The 16,923-nt window shown below is 44.1% G+C and overlaps 1 protein-coding gene across 9 annotated transcripts in view; it reads left to right on the top strand.

Moving 5' to 3' along the window:
- Positions 1 to 139: 139 nt before the first annotated feature.
- The window catches only part of LOC147465092 (O-fucosyltransferase 35-like), a 39,650-nt gene continuing 22,866 nt past the window's right edge, over positions 140 to 16,923 (top strand). For 8 of the 9 annotated variants that reach the window (XM_086518165.1, XM_086518159.1, XM_086518151.1 and 5 more), the window contains exon 1: positions 342 to 1,145. In XM_086518165.1, coding sequence (XP_086374291.1) covers positions 516 to 1,145 — 630 coding nt within the window. In that variant the 5' untranslated portion in view covers positions 342 to 515. Of the gene's footprint in view, positions 1,146 to 16,923 lie in introns of all 9 variants that reach the window. The other variant, XM_086518123.1, reaches the window with a different exon arrangement.

Here is a 16,923-nt window from a genome sequence, read left to right as displayed (position 1 = left end):
CCGGGAATGGGACAATTTTGTACTCTCTTGTTTTCTACATTGTGATGCCTTTACTGCGAGAGGAAAACATTGCCCTTCTGTACTCTCTCTCTCTCCCCCCCCCCCCCCTCCTTCTTCTTATTCTCTTCTCTCTCTCTCTCTAATGTGACGGGAAGGAGGGAAGCTTTTAACGCGCGCTCTCTCTCTCTCTCTCTAATGTGACAGGAAGGAGAGAAGCTTTTAACACTCTCTCTCTCTCTCTCTCTCTCTCAATTCCCTGTTGTTGGGTTGTCTATAGAAGGCAAGCTGGATTCCAGATTCTCACATGAGCGACCCCGGATCAGTGCAACGAAGTTCTGCAAGAAGCTCAAGAGAAATTCCATAGCTCTTTTGCTGGAGTACATTGCAGACATCGCCCAAGAAGAAGAAGAAGAACATCATCCAGCAGACCTTCCTGTGTATGTTCCTGTCGGGAAGGAAGAAGAGGAGGAAGAAGCAACAGCAGGCAAGTTCTTCTTGTGTATATAAGTGGCCTTATGGGCAACCATTGGGTAACGGGTCGTGGCCGCATTGTCTCTTTGATCCAACAGGAAGACCGGGACATAGCGCATGTAGTGCTGAGCCCTCGAGTTGCATCCTCTGCATCTATGAACACCCCAGCAAGTCGGCGCTCATCGTCATTTACAAAGCGCAGCAATGCTGCTCTTTTAGACATTGAACGACTTGTCTGCAGTGAGAGCCTCGATGCACCGGATGATTCTCTCATCTTGCCTGATAGTAGCAATAACAAACGCAGGCCTCCTTCCACAGATTCACAGAGTCCAAATCACCAAAGCCTCAATGCATATCACCTCTCCAATCCTCATTCCCGCAGTTCGAACCATACCTCTCTTGTGCATACACAGACACCAAATTCCAATAATCCTCATGCTAACCCCACTAACCTCTATGCGAAATCAGGCCCTTACACTAATGGCAATGCAGCTATTGTAAGCAATTGTCTATTGCACAATGGTGTCCAATCTTGTAACAGATTTACAGGCAGAAGGAGTTGGAGACAATGGACCCTTCTTCTCTGGTCCCTTTTTATCCTCTGTCTTCTTTTTGGGAAGATTGCCTCCCTGTTTTGGCTGGCTCTGGAGCCTAGACAATCTTCTGTGATTAAGGTAAGCTACACTCAATTTGTTATTTGATTTGTGTCAGGAATAAGCAGTGGTATATGGACGTGTCTGCACACACCCCTCACCTGCACGGTTGGCAAGGAGATAGCCTGAAAGTGCACGGTAAGAAATCAGCCAATTGGTAGTTAGTATTTCTAATCAAGTCAGAGACAATTGGTATTAGGACTCCCATTCAGCACATTGTCCTCCAATGGTGTGAACAGTGCAAGTGCTCTCACACACACACACACACACACACACACACACACACACACACACACACACATGGTGTGCCAAGTCTTTTCTTGTCCTCCCCCCCCCCCCCCCCCCGGGCATGCCAAGTCGATTTCTTGTAAAATGAAATTGTATGCGTGTGGTTGTGCATGCATACAATTGTATATGGCATGCCAAGTTGATTTTTTGTACCAATTTTATGCATTGTTTGAAGGTAAGCATTTGTGATGAAAAGTTTTTTGATTGTGTCTTAAGTTTGCATAGTAGCTTGTATCACAACTGTTGATGAGTGCGCAGCGTGGAAGGGATGCAAGGGCTGAGAGATTAGGGTTGAGAGAGAGAGAGAGAGAGAGAGAGAGAGAGAGAGAGAGAGAGAGAGTTTTGGTGGAGCTTCTTCGCACACTATGTGTGAGCTCCTTATTGTTTTATATTATCAATAAGAAAGAATGAGATTAGGGTTAGTGGAATGGTTAGCTTGTGATGGTATTGGCCTAATGGCCTTTATCCCCAACAACCTCCCACTTAAAGGCCAATGTGCCAATAAGCGGAGAAAGGGGTAAGTAGAGTATGATGGCTCTACCTGATATCCATCAAGTCACGACAATATGCAAAACGCTCAAGAGGTAAACCCTTTGTGAGAAGGTCAGCAAGGTTGTCATGTGTGCGTACCTTGACAAGCTCGATGTACTTGTCCTCGAGCATCTCTCGAATGAAATGATACTTGATCTCAATGTGCTTTGTCTTTGCATGAAACACAGGATTTCGTGCTAGTTGAATAGCACTTTGACTATCACAATGCAACATTGGAATCTCAACATTAACGCCCAAATCTCCCACTAAATGAGCAAGCCAAATAGCTTCTTTGCAAGCTTCAGAGGCGGCCACATATTCCGTCTTAGTGGTTGATTCAGCAATGCAATCTTGCAAACGAGATCTCCATGATATTGCATCCCCACCAAATGTGAAGACATAGCCACTCGTGGACCTTCTATCGTCCACATTCCGTGCATAATCAATATCCGTGTATCCTTTTATACATGCCTCCTTGCTCCCAAAGCATAAACATTTGTCCTTTGTACCGCTCAAATATCTCATCACTCCTTTCACTGCCTCCCAATGCTTCTTACCAGGATTAGACACGTACCTGCTAACTACTCCCTTGCAAAATGCAATGTCTGGACGTGTAGCAATCATGGCGTACATCAAGCTGCCAATAGCAGATGCATAAGGAACTTTAGCTATTTCAGCGTTTTCCTCCTCTGATTTAGGACAATCAATTTGGCTAAGTTTTACACATGGAGGTAATGGGCTATTGGATATCTTCCCCCTCTCCATATTAAAACGTTGAAGTACCTTTGTAATTTGCAGCGGAATGAATGTTTGAACTTTGCTCAAGATGAGTGCTCCGAACTGTGCTCAAGGTTTCTTTTTGTTCTATGGAAGGGAGAGCTTTCCGTTCTTAATGAGAGAGTGCAATGATCACAAACAAAGTGAATGGACACTATGCGTGCAAGTGTATGAGACTGAGAGATAGACAGAGAAGAGAATACGACACCAGAGACGTTGTAAAACCCTCCTCCGAAGGCCCCACTCTCGTCGGCGAGAGTGGTCTACTATTGATTGCACAAACTGGTACAAAGTGGATGCATGTGACTGATGCAAGTCTAGGCTAGATCGATGATGACGACGGGGATGGCGAGTCCGATCTAAGGGCTGAAATCTGCTGCTTTCTATCTGCTGTCCAAAAACGCAGATGGGCTGAAATCTATTGCGGCTGAAAACGCAAGAGAAAACGCTGATATGGCTGGTCTTTATCGCTGGAAATCTGCTGGTCTTTAGGTTGTCAAAAGCTGAGATCTGTTGGTGCTCTATCTGCTGAAAACGCCATGCAATGGGCGATTTGGGCTTCTTGGAAAAACGCCAAGGCTGAGGTTGTCTTGCTACACCATCTGGATGAAAAACGCTAGCAAGGGGAGAGGCTATGGCGATGGGAGGTTGCGGAAAACGCCAAGGGCTGAAGCTGTATGGCGATAGTGCTTGCTGATGAAAACGCTCGGGCTAGGGTTTCTTTGCTTGGAGGAGAAAACGCCACCAAGGGTTCTTGCTGAGAAGTGGCTTGTTGAGCAATGGTGCTCCTGCTGCCTCTTCTGCCAGAAAGTGCTAACTCTGGTTTGCTTATATATTAACTTAGCAAAATCGCCCTATCTACTTTCCAACAAAAGTCACTTAAAAATAATAAGTGAAAAATGTCAAAAATAGGGAAAATAGGCTAAATGCACTGGAAAATTCCCCTGAAGGATTCTGATGGGAATGCTTATAATCATGCTATGTGCAACCAGAGGATATGCATCTACACTTAGTGATTGGTCATGCACGGTCTGCGAACAGACTCACAAAAGTGCTTGATCACTTCTAAATCTAGACTGACTGGACTGTCTGAACCCTTGTCGTGCTGAAGGTTGTCCACGGACACATAGGGTTGGATGTGTCACGTGACATCCCCTCCTTTTCAAAGTGAGGTGCCGGTACCGAACTATATGGCGTCGAGGGAGATCGCCAATAGCATCCGGAATCCTGGAAGGGTCTCTTCGCCGGCCCACTCTGATGTGTGGGTCGTGCGGTACTTGAACTTCATAAAGGTCTGCAATGCTTGCTTCTTTGGGCCGCGCCGAAAGCGACAAAATCTTCTTTGGCTCCTTCAATGCTTCAACTTCGTCGAGAGTCGTGCTTCTTCTTCTTCTTCAAGAATCTCCATGGCTGAAAATTCTTGAAACCATTTCCAACACAAAATCGTGAACATACCCATTCCATGTAAAGTGAGAGAAAAAAATCTCGTCTCCCTAAAAGACTGCATGCAATGTAGATGAACAAATAGACGGAGTGCCAAACTGTTCACCACACACACGCAAACAATGAGATCGAATCTTTCTCTTCTGATCTAAAGCAATCAATTGTGGCAATTCACAATGGAAATGCCCATGCTTGGTGCTCATACTTTCATGTGCTCTTTCTACGAATGTGCCATGCCAAGGAAGAGACATGGAATGTGACTTCCTTACATACATACTTTCCATCTTGTCATGAACAATTTGCATACATTCGTGCTCATTCATGAGTGAAACGTACTCAACGTACAATATGTCATGCCTAGGAAAAGGGATCACGCCGACTAAAATACAGGAAACGATCTCGAATGAAACACTTGATCAATGCGTGCTGACTAATCATGCAAACACATAATACTTCCTGTGAGGGTTCTTTGGACCTAGGCTCGAGAGCCAAAATCGATTCTTCCTGAAGGGGTTCTTTGGACTTAGGCTCGAGAGCCAAGATCGATCCTTCGTGATTGATCGAATCTGCAACGAGATTAGCTTCGCTAGAAAAAGTATCAACTAACTCATCATCCTTGTGAACAATCACGTCATCTTCATGCAATTCATCGTGTTTGTGAGAAATCACATTTTGATAATGCAAATCATCATGCTTGTCAGTGTCATCCAAATCATCACGCAAATCATGTGTGTCATGCTTTGGAGAAGTAGAGACTGAGAGAGTCTCCTTTTCCTGATTCTGTGCATAGTGCGCTTGCACTTGAGAAAAGAGTTCGCAACAACTCTTGCATGTGTCGCGCTTGCTCATGCTCACGCTCTATGGCTGCCTTTCTTTCTGCTTTTCTTCCTGCGTGTCTACGATCCATTTCTGCTTTTCTTTCTTTGCATTCACGATCAAATTCTGTCATTCTTTCTGCTTGTCTTGCTTCGCGTTCTAACTTCCTTTCCATAAACATCTGGTCCAAAGCCTCCATAGGAGTTAGTGCAATCCTTGACGTAGATGGGGAAGGGGGAGGGTCGGAAAAACCCCCTGGTGGGGAAAATTCTTCTTCGCCTCTCTCATGCTCATCACCTTTAAGCGAAGTATCCATTCCGCTTCGAGTGATGACCATTCTGAAGTCGTGGGTTCTTAAGTTCGCGAGGAACTTGGGTTCTTGCGGGTCTTAGTTCCTGGGTTCTTGAGTTCTTGAGGTTCTTCTTTTGCTTGCAATCTGTGTTCGAGAAGGATCTTCTCTTCACGTGAGTTCTTCTCTTTTCCGCGGGCGCACCCCTTGGCGGCCTTGCGCTCACACCAAGGATGCTTTTTCTCACCTCACGTCGATTGGCCGTCCGCTAAGTGCACGGTCCGCTCTCAATGAATGAAAAGAGGCACAAGGGGAGGCTGGACAAGCCCTTCTTTCTTGGGATTCCTGTCACTCTTCAAAAACACGATTAGGAATCGACACGCCCAAGCGAACTTGGGTTCGTGCGACCTCAACAAGCAAAAAAAAAAATGTGGTTCTTGTGGTTCTTTCCTTGAGTGATACAGAACACTGTCAAAGCTCTGATACCAATGTAACGTGCAACGGAATGAATGTTTGAACTTTGCTCAAGATGAGTGCTCCGAACTGTGCTCAAGGTTCTTTTTTGTTCTTACGGAAGGGAGAGCCTTCCGTTCTTAATGAGAGAGTGCAATGATCACAAACAAAGTGAATGGACACTATGCGTGCAAGTGTATTAGACTGAGAGATAGAGAGAGAAGAGAATACGATACCAGAGACGTAAAACCCTCCTCCGAAGGCCCCACTCTCGTCAGCGAGAGTGGTCTACTATTGATCGCACAAACTGGTACAAAGTGGATGCATGTGACTGATGCAAGTCTAAGCTAGATCGATGACGACGACGGGGATGGCGAGACCGATCTAAGGGCTGAAATCTGCTGCTTTCTATCTGCTGTCCAAAAACGCAAATGGGCTGAAATCTGCTGCGGCTGAAAACGCAAGAGAAAACGCTGATTTTTGCTGGTCTTTATTGCTGAATTTCTGCTCCTAAAAACGCTGATATGGCTGGTCTTTATCGCTGGGAATCTGCTGTTCTTTAGGTGGTCAAAAGCTGAGATCTGCTCGTGCTCTATCTGCTGAAAACGCCATGCAATAGGCGATTTGGGCTTCTTGGAAAAACGCCTGGGCTGAGGTTGTTTTGCTACGCCATCTGGATGAATAACGCTAGCAAGGGGAGAGGCTATGGCGATGGGAGGTTGCTGAAAACGCCAAGGGCTGAAGCTGTATGGCGATAGTGCTTGCTGATGAAAACGCTAGGGCTACAGTTTCTGTGCTTGGAGGAGAAAACACCACCAAGGGTTCTTGCTGAGAAGTTGCTTGTTGAGCAATGGTGCTCATGCTGCCTCTTCTACCAGAAAGTGCTAACTCTGGTTTGCTTATATATTAACTTAGCAAAATTGCCCTACCTACTTTCCAACAAAGGTCACTTAAAAATAATAAGTGAAAATGTCAAAAATAGGGAAAATAGGCTAAATGCACTGGAAAATTCCTCTGAAGGATTCTGATGGGAATGCTTATAATCATGCTGTGTGCAACCAGAGGATATGCATCTACACTAAGTGACTGGCCATGCACGGTCTGCGAACAGACTCACATAAGTGCCAGATCACTTCTAAATCTAGACTGGCTGGACTGGCTGAACCCTTGTCGTGCTGTAGCTTGTCCACGGACACATAGGGTTGGATGTGTCACGTGACAATCTTAGAAATGTACTCAGTCTGAGATAAGTGAAGGACCTATCTTTGACAATCCGCATACCAAGAAAGTGATTGGCTTCTCCTAAGTCTTTCATAACAAAGTTCTGACGCAACTTTGATTTCAATGCATCTATCTCAGTGGTACTTTTTCCGGCGATAAGCATGTCGCCTACATACAAGATCAATATCAAAAGACTATTATCAAGTCTTTTTAGTGTAGAGGCAATGATCTTCGTCACTTCTTCTAAAAGCTTGAGACCGCATAAAAGCATCAAACTTATTGTACCATTGACGGGATTCTTGTTTTGTCCCATAGAGAGCCTTTTTAAGTTTGCAAACCATCTTTTCCTTGCCTTCAATAACAAACCCTTGTGGTTGTTGCATATAAACGTTTTCATGAAGATTCCCATGTAAGAACGCCATTTTGACATCCATTTGAAAGAGTTCCATATCCTCAATGGCTACCAATGCAAGCACTAAGGGAAGAGTAGTCATCTTCACATTTGGTGAAAAGATTTCATCAAAATCAACACCCTTTTGTTGCTTAAAACCTTGGCAACCAATCTAGCCTTGTACTTTGTTTGATTATCAATGGAAGCAACTTCATTTTGTAGACCCATTTGCAAGGAAGAACGTCCGTGCTCTCTTTCAACGATACCAGGTCCCAAGTGTCATTCTTCTTCAAAGAATTCATATGAGATTGCATAGCCAATTGCCACTTAAGCTTATCATGAGCAGACATAGCTTCATCATAGCATGAAGGCTCACCATAATCTGTCAACATCACATAGTCAAGAGATGGAACAAAACGTTCGAGAGGATGAGAAACTCGAGTAGATCTCCTTAACTCAGGCACATTAGGTTGTTGAATGTTCCACTCTTTCTTCTAACATAGGAGGGTTTTCCACTTGTGGTGGTGGTTGTGCAAGTACATTACGTACTTTGTAATGCACTATCCAATCCTATTTAATCACCACACATCGAACTTCAATATTAGGTATAGGTTTCTTATGCATCTTTTGCTCATTGGAGTACACATCATTACTTCGAACAATCTTTTTGGCTTCGGGATCCCAAAGGCGATATCCCATTTTACCAGACTTGCCATAACCTAAGAATATACATTTGCTTGACTTAGGATCAAGCTTGCTACGCATATGCTTAGGAACATGGCAAAATGCTTCACAGCCAAAAACTCGAAGATGTTCATAATAATTAACCTTCTTATTTTGCCACATTCATCGATGACTATTCTTGCAAAGTTTGGGTTTATCCTCTTAAGTAAAGGATCCATTGCTTCATGCATTAAAAAAGTTTGTCTCATTAGTTGAGAACCTGAGTGGAAAGAAGGTCAAGCACTGACAATGGTGCGGAGTATGTTTCAAAGTCTTTTCAAGACTTTTGTGATTCAAAAGGAATCAAACGTGAGTTGGCTGCTCCTTACAATCCTCCACAAAATGGTGTTGCAGAGAGAATGAATAGAACAATACTAGAGAAAGTCAGATCTATGTTGTCTAATGCCATCTACCCGAAGGGTTTTGGGCAGAAGCAGGTGCTACTGCAGTTCATCTCATCAATAGGGTTGTTGATGAGTGCGCAACGTGGAAGGGATGCAAGGGCTGAGAGATTAGGATTGAGAGAGAGAGAGAGAGAGAGAGAGAGAGAGAGAGAGAGAGAGAGAGAGAGAGTTTTGGTGGAGCTTCTCCTCACACTATGTGTGAGCTTCTTAATTGTTTTATATTATCAATAAGAAAGAATGAGATTAGGGTTACTGGAGCGGTTAGCCTGTGATGGTATTGGCCTAATGGCCTTCATCCCCAACAACCTCCCACTTAAAGACCAATGTGCCAATAAGCGGAGAAAAGGGTAAGTAGAGTATGATGGCTCTACGCAATACCCATCAAGTCACGACAATATGCAAAACGCTCAGGAGGTAAACCCTTCGTGAGAAGGTCAGCAGGGTTGTCATGTGTGTGTACCTTGACAAGCTCAATGCACTCGTCCTCAAGTATCTCTTGAATGAAATGATACTTGATCTCAATGTGCTTTGTCTTTGCATGAAACACAGGATTTCGTGCTAGTTGAATAACACTTTGACTATCACAATGCAACATTGGAATCTCAGCATTAATGCCCAAATCTCCCACTAGACGAGAAAGCCAAATAGCTTCTTTGCAAGCTTCAGAGGCGGCCACATATTCTGCCTTAGTGGTTGATTGAGCAATGCAATCTTGCAAACGAGATCTCCATGATATTGCACCCCCAGCAAATGTGAAAACATAGCCATTCGTGGACCTTCTATTGTCCACATTCCCTGCATAATCAGCATCCATGTATCCTTTTACACATGCCTCCTTGCTCCCAAAGCATAAACATCTGTCCTTTGTACCGCTCAAATATCTCATCACTCCTTTCACTGCCTCCCAATGCTTTGTGAGAGATATGAAAGTGGGTACCCGTTTGGCCCCATAAATAGGTGCCCAAGGGGAGGTAGGGCAATGCCTTGAAAAATCTTCCACGACCCAACAAGAAATAAATGATATATGGAAATATATGTGGGTGCCCGGACAAAAGTGGGTGGCCGGCCCCAAACTCGCCCCAAACTCGGCCAGCTGGACTAGGAGCAACCTAGGCTTTGCGTGGCCAGCCTGGAGACATACTAGCTGTACATGTATGCCCTAGACCCGTGAAGCAGCAGAGTGGTGTAAGCCTAACACCCCCTCTCAGCACCAGATTCTGAACAAACCGTATGAAGCCGAAGATGTGAGGCAAATGATGAAGATGTTTGCTGCGATGCCCACTTAAAGACAATAATCCGGCCAACTCCACGAGTGTTGCAGCAGTCTGGGGTGTCCCAACCGCCAAGAAATCTCCGTGGTAAAGTGTCGTCACAAGTAGTGTAGCAAATTGCTGTACTCCGCCGATACAGTGTGAAGGTACTGCGTGAAGGTCGAACTGAGTGTGAAAACAACTCCTTGTGAAAGAAGTGCCAATAGACTTGCAAGTGTCCTGCCCAATAGGATCTGTGGTGTTTGTAGTCAAACCGTTTGGAGAAAATGGAGAAGCCCAAGAACCATCATGAGAATGCACGGAAGCCTGTCAATGCATGAACCTGCAACCCAGTGTGGCCAGGTGGCGAAGTTGTGTAAAACTCCAGGAAGGTTAGATATAGTAATCTGCGCCATAAACTCCCTCCGAATCCGGGAAAGCCAGAGTAAGCAGTTTGCACTATAGAAGCTACCGTAAGCTGCAGCAGTCACCGATAGACCGCACAGAACACCACCGGATGGTGTCCTGTCAGTAGGTAGGGTAATCCAAGATGAGGGGAAAGCCAGACTCAACATTCTGCACTGTGAGGGGCCTCTGAGAAGAGGTGTGGTCAGACCAAGCTATCTGCACCGTAATCATCCTGTATGAAGAAGGGAAGCTAGACTGAGAAGTCTGCACTGTGAAGATCCTCTAAGAAGAGGAAAGGCCAGACCAATCTCTCTATGCCGTCTTGCATGTATCTCCTGTCTCCAATCTTCCGGTGTCAACCAAAACAAAATTCACGCCAACAAAGCCACCAAACCGTAACTCGGTGTGGCTCTCAATGTGAATGAGCTGGGAGTGGCCTATTGCCAAAGTCGGGGGATAAAGCTGTGAGGTTACCGAGGGTGAGTGTAAGCAACTTTGAAGGTTGAAATCCAAATGATCAAGAGTGTAGAAGAGCAACTACACTACCATCCAAGCCAAGCTCTAGGTGACTCCGGATGTAAGTGTGTGATGCCTAATCTCCCGTATCTCGCGGGTAAACTCTCCAAGAAGTCCAAAGCATTGAAGTCCTACTCCAGTGTGTAGATCCAAGCAATGAACCTGTCCAAGAAGAGATCCAAGATCCTCTCCTTGAGTCCATGTAGATGCTCCTGTGTAAGAAAGTGATTTGACGTGTCGAGGTCAAGTGGTAAGTGTCTGTCCACCCAAGATGGTGGTGTCTTCTCTGGGAATGTCGGAATCCCATATGCCATGAGCATGGCCATATCTCGTGTGAACTCCTCTAATGAGTGCATAGGTGTGTCCATAGCAAACCACAAGTCACCACCCCCTTTGGAGTATGCAACCGTCGAATGATGGTTGGAATGAATGGATCTCCCAAGGATCGTACGCCTGTAGATGATCAGGCCGATGTCGAAGATAACGTGTACTGCAGCAGTCACAAAGAGACCGCATGGACCACCACCGGATGGTGTCACGATAGGAGGTAACTTTATCCTCTGTGAAAAAACACAAACCATGTGACTGCTGTCCACCCAAAAAACGCAACTGCGAGGTGATGAAAATGCTGCTGTCCAGTGATTTTCGGCGTGCTCGTACGCTCTCGGCAGGGTCCAGAGCAGTGCACAGGGTGTAGGGAAGGGTGGTGAATCACTGTCACTACCCCAGATGGGCTGAAAATAGAGAAAACAGCAAGGGGTAATGGCTGAAATCTGATGAAGACGGAGAGGATACTCGTCGGCAATGCACCAAATGCAAAGCCAGGTGGGTGGTGGCGAGATCCGGGGTCTAGAAGTTGAACGTTGCTTCCCTGCTGCAAAAACGCAGGTCAATTTGCAGCCCACTTTTGTTGCATTGTTTGGCACCAAAAACCTTCTTTGTTGAAAAGACAAAGGTTTCATGGGTACCCTGGGTGCCAAGCAACTTGTGGAAGGTGTCGACACAAAGTGACCAATTAAACCGTCGAAAATGGGTTGAAAACCCAAAAACGCAGATGAAGGTAAAAAACGCAAATGGAGGAGGGGCATTTTTGGCGACGAGACTGTCCCAGAAGTGTAGCGCTAGCAGGGAAATCAATATATTTGATGTTTCTTGCAAAACCATAGGTGGCAAAGCATTCCTTCGCAATGGAAGCTCTCCAAATGTTGACGCCACCCCCTCTTGCAGAAAGATTTGTAGGAACGTTGATGCTTTCCAAAAACGTTGGCTGTTGGGATCCCTTGGGAGGAGAACCTTTGCAGGTAATTGCGCACTGGTCCAATGGAGAGCTTGAAGTTGTTGATACCAAGTGCCCTGGCGACTGATACCATGTGAGAGATATGGAAGTGGGTACCCCCCTGCCCCCATAAATAGGTGCCCACGGGGGGTAGGGCAATGCTTGGAAAAATCCCCCACGACCCAACAAGAAATAAATGACATATGGAAATATATGTGGGCGCCCGAACAAAAGTGGGCGGCCGGCCCCAAACTCGGGCGGCCAGACCAGGAGCAACCTAGGCTATGGGTGGCCAGCCCGGAGACATACTAGCCATACATGTATGCCCTAGACCCGTGAAGCAGCAGAGCCTTTTTAAGTTTGCAAACCATCTTTTCCTTGCCTTCAATAACAAACCCTTGTGGTTGTTGCATATAAACGTCTTCATGAAGATGCCCTGTAAGAATGCCGTTTTGACATCCATTTGAACAAGTTCCATATCCTCAATGGCTACCAATGCAAGCACTAAGCGAAGAGTAGTCATCTTCACAATTGGTGAAAAGATTTCATCAAAATCAACACCCTTTTGTTGCTTAAAACCCTTGGCAACCAATCTAGCCTTGTACTTTGGTTGATCATCAATGGAAGCAATCTTCATTTTGTAGACCCATTTGCAAGGAAGAACGTTCATGCCCTCTTTCAACGATACCAAGTCCCAAGTGTAATTCTTCTTCAAAGAATTCATCAGCAGACATAGCTTCATAATAGCATGAAGGCCCACCACAATCTGTCAACATCACATAGTCAAGAGATGGAACAAAATGTTCAGGAGGACGAGAAACCCGAGTAGATCTCCTTAACTCAGGCACATTAGGTTGTTCCACTCTTTCTTCTAACATAGGAGGGTTTTCCACTTGTGGTGGTGGTTGTGCTTGCACATTACGTACTCTGTTATGCACTATCCCATCCTCTTGAATGACCACACGTCGAACTTCAACAGTAGGTATAGTTTCTTATGCATCTTCTGCTCATTGAAGTACACATCATTACTTTGAACAATCTTTTTGGCTTCGGGATCCCAAAGGCGATATCCCATTTTAGTAGACTCACCATAACCTAAGAATATACATTTCCTTGACTTAGGATCAAGCTTGCTACGCATATTCTTAGGAACATAGCAAAATGCTTCACAACCAAAAACTTGAAGATGTTCATAAGAATTAACCTTCTTATTTTGCCACATTCATCGATGACTATTCTCGCAAAGTTTGGGTTTATCCTCTTAAGTACAAGGATCAAGTGCTTGGTGTATTCAAAAAGTTTGTCTCATTGGTTGAGAACCTGAGTGGAAAGAAGGTCAAGCACTGACAATGGTGAGGAGTATGTTTCAAAATCTTTTCAAGACTTTGTGATTCAAAAGGAATCAAACGTGAGTTGACTGCTCCTTACAATCCTCCACAAGATGGTGTTGCAGAGAGAATGAATAGTCAGATCTATGTTATTTAATGTCAATCTACCCAAAGGGTTTAGGGCAGAAGCAGCTACTACTGCAGTTCATCTCATCAATAGGGTTGTTGATGAGCCCGCAGCGTGGAAGGGATGCAAGGGCTGCGAGATTATGGTTTGGATAGAGGAGAGAGAGAGAGAGGAGTTTTAGTGGAGCTTCTTCTCACACTATGTGTGAGCTCCTTATTGTTTTATATTATCAATAAGAAAGAATGAGATTAGGGTTAGTGGAGCGATTAGCGTGTGATGGTATTGGCTTAATGGCCTTTATCCCCAACAATCTCCCACTTAAAGGCCAATGTACCAATAAGCGGAGAAAGGGGTAAGTAGAGTATGATGGCTCTACCCAATACCCATCAAGTCACGACAATATGCAAAGGCTCAGGAGGTAAACCCTTCGTTAGAAGGTCAGCAGGGTTGTCATGTGTGTGTACTTGACAAGCTCGATGCACTTGTCCTCAAGCATCTCTCGAATGAAATGATACTTGATCTCAATGTGCTTTGTCTTTGCATGAAACGCAGGATTTTGTGCTAGTTGAATAGCACTTTGACTATCACAATGCAACATTGGAATCTCAGCATTAACGCCCAAATCTCCCACTAGACGAGCAAGCCAAATAGCTTCTTTGCAAGCTTTAGAGGCGGCCACATATTCTGTCTCAGTGGTTGATTGAGCAATACAATCTTGGAAACGAGATCTTTATGATATTGCACCCCCAGCAAATGTGAAGACATAGCCACTCATGGATCTTCTATTGTCCACATTCCCTGCATAATCAGCATCCGTGTATCCTTTTATGCATGCCTCCTTACTCCCAAAGCATAAACATTTGTCCTTTGTACCGCTCAAATATCTCATCTCTCCTTTCACTGCCTCCCAATGCTTCTTACCAGGATTAGACACGTACCTGCTAACTACTCCCACTGCAAAATGCAATGTCTGGACGTGTAGCAATCGTGGCGTACATCAAGCTACCAATAGCAGATGCATAAGGAACTTTGGCCATTTCAACCTTTTCCTCCTCTGATTTAGGACAATCAATTTGGCTAAGTTTTTACATATGGATGTAATGGGCTATTGGATATCTTCCCCCTCTCCATATTAAAACGTTGAAGTACCTTACAAATGTACTCAGTTTGAGATAAGTGAAGGACTTTTTGGCTCCTATCTTTGACAATCCGCATACCAAGAAAGTGATTGGCTTCTCCTAAATCTTTCATATCAAAGTTCTTACGCAACTTTGATTTCAATGCATCTATCTCAGTGGTACTTTTCCCGGCGATAAGCATGTCACCTACATACAAGATCAACTTTAAGAGACTATTATCAATAGTCTTTTTAGTGTAGAGGCAATGATCTTCATCACTCCTTCTGAAACCTTGAGACCACATAGAAGCATAAAACTTATTGTACCATTGACGGGATACTTGTTTTGTCCCATAGAGAGCTTTTTTAAGTTTGCAAACCATCTTTTCCTTGCCTTCAATAACAAACCCTTGTGGTTTTTGCATATAAACGTCTTCATGAAGATCCCCATGTAAGAATGCTGTTTTGACATTCATTTGAACAAGTTCCATATCCTCAATGGCTACCAGTGCAAGCACTAAGCGAAGAGTAGTCATCTTCACAATTGGTGAAAAGATTTCATCAAAATCAACACCCTTTTGTTGCTAAAACCCTTGGCAACCAATCTAGCCTTGTACTTTGGCTGATCATCAATGGAATCAATCTTCATTTTGTAGATCCATTTGCAAGGAAGAACGTTCATGCTCTCTTTCAATGGTACCAAGTCCCAAGTGTCATTCTTCTTCAAAGAATTCATCTCAGATTGCATAGCCAATTGCCACTTAAGCTTATCATCAGTAGATATAACTTCATCATAGCATGAAGGATTACCGTAATCTGTCAACATCACATAGTCAAGAGATGGAACAAAACGTTCAAGAGGACAAGAAACTCGAGTAGATCTCTTTAACTCAGGCACCTTAGGTTGTTCCACTCTTTCTTCTAACATAGGAGGGTTTTCCACTTGTGGTGGTTGTTGTGCAAGTACATTACGTACTTTGTTATGCACTATCCAATCCTCTTGAATCACCATACATCGAACTTCAATAGTAGGTATAGGTTTCTTATGCATCTTTTGCTCATTGAAGTACACATCATTTAGGATCAAGCTTGCTACGCATATGCTTGGGAACATGGCAAAATGCTTCACAGCCAAAAACTCGAAGATGTTCATAATAATTAATCTTCTTATTTTTCCACATTCATTGATGACTATTCTCGCAAAGTTTGGGTTTATCCTCTTAAGTACAAGGATCAATTGCTTCATGCATTAAAAAAGTTTGTCTCATTAGTTGAGAACCTGAGTGGAAAGAAGGTCAAGCACTGACAATGGTGCGGAGTATGTTTCAAAGTCTTTTCAAGACTTTTGTGATTCAAAAGGAATCAAACGTGAGTTGACGACTCCTTACAATCCTCCACAAAATGGTGTTGCAGAGAGGATGAATAGAACAATACTATAGAAAGTCAGATCTATGTTGTCTAATGCCAATCTACCCGAAGGGTTTTGGGCAGAAGCAGCTACCACTGCAGTTCATCTCATCAATAGGGTTGTTGATGAGTGCGCAATGTGGAAGGGATGCAAGGGCTGAGAGATTAGGGTAGAGAGAGAGAGAGAGAGAGAGAGAGAGAGAGATTTGGTGGAGCTTCTTCTGACACTATGTGTGAGCTCCTTATTGTTCTATATTATCAATAAGAAAGAATGAGATTAGGGTTAGTCGAGCGGTTAGCCTGTGGTGGTATTGGCCTAATGGCCTTTATCCCTAACAACAATACTTGTAAAGAGTTGCGGAGACATTGAGTGGCTAACATTGATCCCAGCGATACCCATCGGAGACAATTGAAAGGCAATCAGAAGTCTACATTTTTGGATTGTTTTCTTCTCTTTTTGCAATTGAGATACCTGATGCATGCATTTATTTGAAAAAAGTAGTTGGTATATCATTTGGTTGCTGGCACATTTATATCAGAATAGCCTGACATGGCTTATAGCTGGATCTCAAAATCTACTGTTGACGGTTTAGCATGGATGCTTGTATCAAGCTCAAGAAAATTGTGTATGTGTACTGCCACGATAGGCAATTCAAAATCTTTTTGAGACGTCGGTTCATCAACCAGATGGGCAAATGGCCTTAAATTGTGGGCGCTGAGAATTGTTCAGACATGTATGCAAGACAGGGTTTTCAATTTAATTTTTTGTGCATGGATGCACACTCATGCACGGACATTTACACAGTTATATTTTGGGCAATGTCAGTTACTGCTGCCTAGTTTCCTAGAGTCAAGCCTTGCTTTCTCTGATAGTGGGGATGTTGTCGTATTTAGTCAATACTATGCATGATGGAGCTGATGGTTATATTGTCTTGTGGGTACCTTGGGTCTATACCTTGCACTTTCCTTTAAGGGTGCATCTGGGCTTATCCTGGATTCATCTAGGATACCTTGCACTTTCCTTTAAGGGTGAA

This window comes from Adiantum capillus-veneris, chromosome 1, assembly GCF_014529385.1.
Source record: "Adiantum capillus-veneris isolate H3 chromosome 1, ASM1452938v2, whole genome shotgun sequence".
NCBI classification, from domain to species: domain Eukaryota; kingdom Viridiplantae; phylum Streptophyta; class Polypodiopsida; order Polypodiales; family Pteridaceae; genus Adiantum; species Adiantum capillus-veneris.
This window is presented reverse-complemented; position numbering and strand designations above follow the sequence as displayed.